At 50.7% G+C, this 1212-nt stretch overlaps 1 protein-coding gene across 1 annotated transcript in view; it reads right to left on the bottom strand.

Annotated features, from left to right (window-relative positions):
* Positions 1-984: 984 nt before the first annotated feature.
* Positions 985-1212, bottom strand: part of LOC107300311 (phosphofurin acidic cluster sorting protein 1-like) — a gene marked incomplete at its 5' end in the record, with an annotated part of 24807 nt that continues 24579 nt past the window's right edge. Inside the window, one exon of the mRNA XM_015829646.2 lies at positions 985-1124. Within this exon, the coding sequence (XP_015685132.2) occupies positions 985-1124 (140 nt within the window). The remainder of the gene's footprint in view (positions 1125-1212) is intronic.

Raw genomic sequence — 1212 nt, 5'->3', positions numbered from 1 at the left:
TGCATCTCTCCGAGGACAGAACATTCTGAATCAGAATGATCAGGTTGCTGGCATGCTGTGTACCGATGCCGGTCCACGGTCCGGGGGTAGGGGACCCCCTGATTGAGGGGGGTTGTTTTCATATCCACCCTAGACTAATGGGAGATCTATGGGGCAGTGCAGGAAGGTTGATCCCTGCTCTGCAGCTTTGGGGGGGGGGAGGAATGTCTTTCACAAAGATCCCGGAGAAAAGAACACCACCGCGCCAAAAACCTTTTAATAATAATAATAATAATAATAAAGTTGGAAGGGACCTTGGAGGTCATCGAGTCCAACCCCCTGCCCAGGCAGGAACCCTACACCATTTCAGACAAATGGCTGTCCAGTCTCTTCTTAAAAACTTCCAGTGTTGGAGCATTCACCGCTTCTGGAGGCAGGTTGTTCCATTGGTTAATTGTTCTAACTGTCAGGAAGTTTCTCCTTAGTTCTAAGTTACTTCTCTCCTTGATCAGTTTCCACCCGTTGCTTCTTGTCCTGCCTTCAGGCGCTTTGGAGAATAGCTTGACTCCCTCTTTTTTGTGGCAGCCCCTGAGATACTGGAAGACTGCTATCATGTCCCCCCTCGTCCTTCTCTTCGTTAAACTAGACATACCCAATTCCAGCAACCGTTCCTTATATGTTTTAGCCTCCAGTCCCCTAATCTTCTTTTGTTGTTCTTCTCTACACTCTTTCTAGAGTCTCAACATCTTTTTTACATCGTGGTGACCAAAACTGGACGTAGTATTCCAAGTGCGGCCTTACCAAGGCCTTGTAAAGTGGTATTATCACTTCACCTGATCTTGATTCTCTCCCTCTGTTAATGCAGCCCAGCACTGTGTTGGCCTTTTTGGCAGCTGCAGCACACTGCTGGCTCATATCTAAGTGATTGTCCACTAGGACTCCGAGATCCCTCTCACAGTTACTACTATTGAGCAAGGTACCCCCTATACTTTTGTGTCGCCGTACTTACCCCACCACAGCCAAGCCGCTGGTCATTGAGGGGGAGGACGGGGGGGTGGCAGAGACGTCCTTGGCTAGGCCCGAGGTTGAAGGCGGAGAGGTGGAGGGGACGGTGAGGCTGATGACGGGCGAATCGTCTCCCTCGCCTGCAGAGGATGGAAGGGATGAAGATTCTGTCCCAGGGATGCTGGGGGCGGAGGGGAGGGGAGGGAAAGGATTCCCTGACATCTGCTA

Source organism: Protobothrops mucrosquamatus, unplaced genomic scaffold (genome assembly GCF_001527695.2).
Source record: "Protobothrops mucrosquamatus isolate PMUCROS unplaced genomic scaffold, P.Mucros_1.0 scaffold6645, whole genome shotgun sequence".
Classification (NCBI taxonomy): domain Eukaryota; kingdom Metazoa; phylum Chordata; class Lepidosauria; order Squamata; family Viperidae; genus Protobothrops; species Protobothrops mucrosquamatus.
Note: the sequence above shows the minus strand (reverse complement) of the source record. Positions and strands in the feature narration are given on the sequence as shown.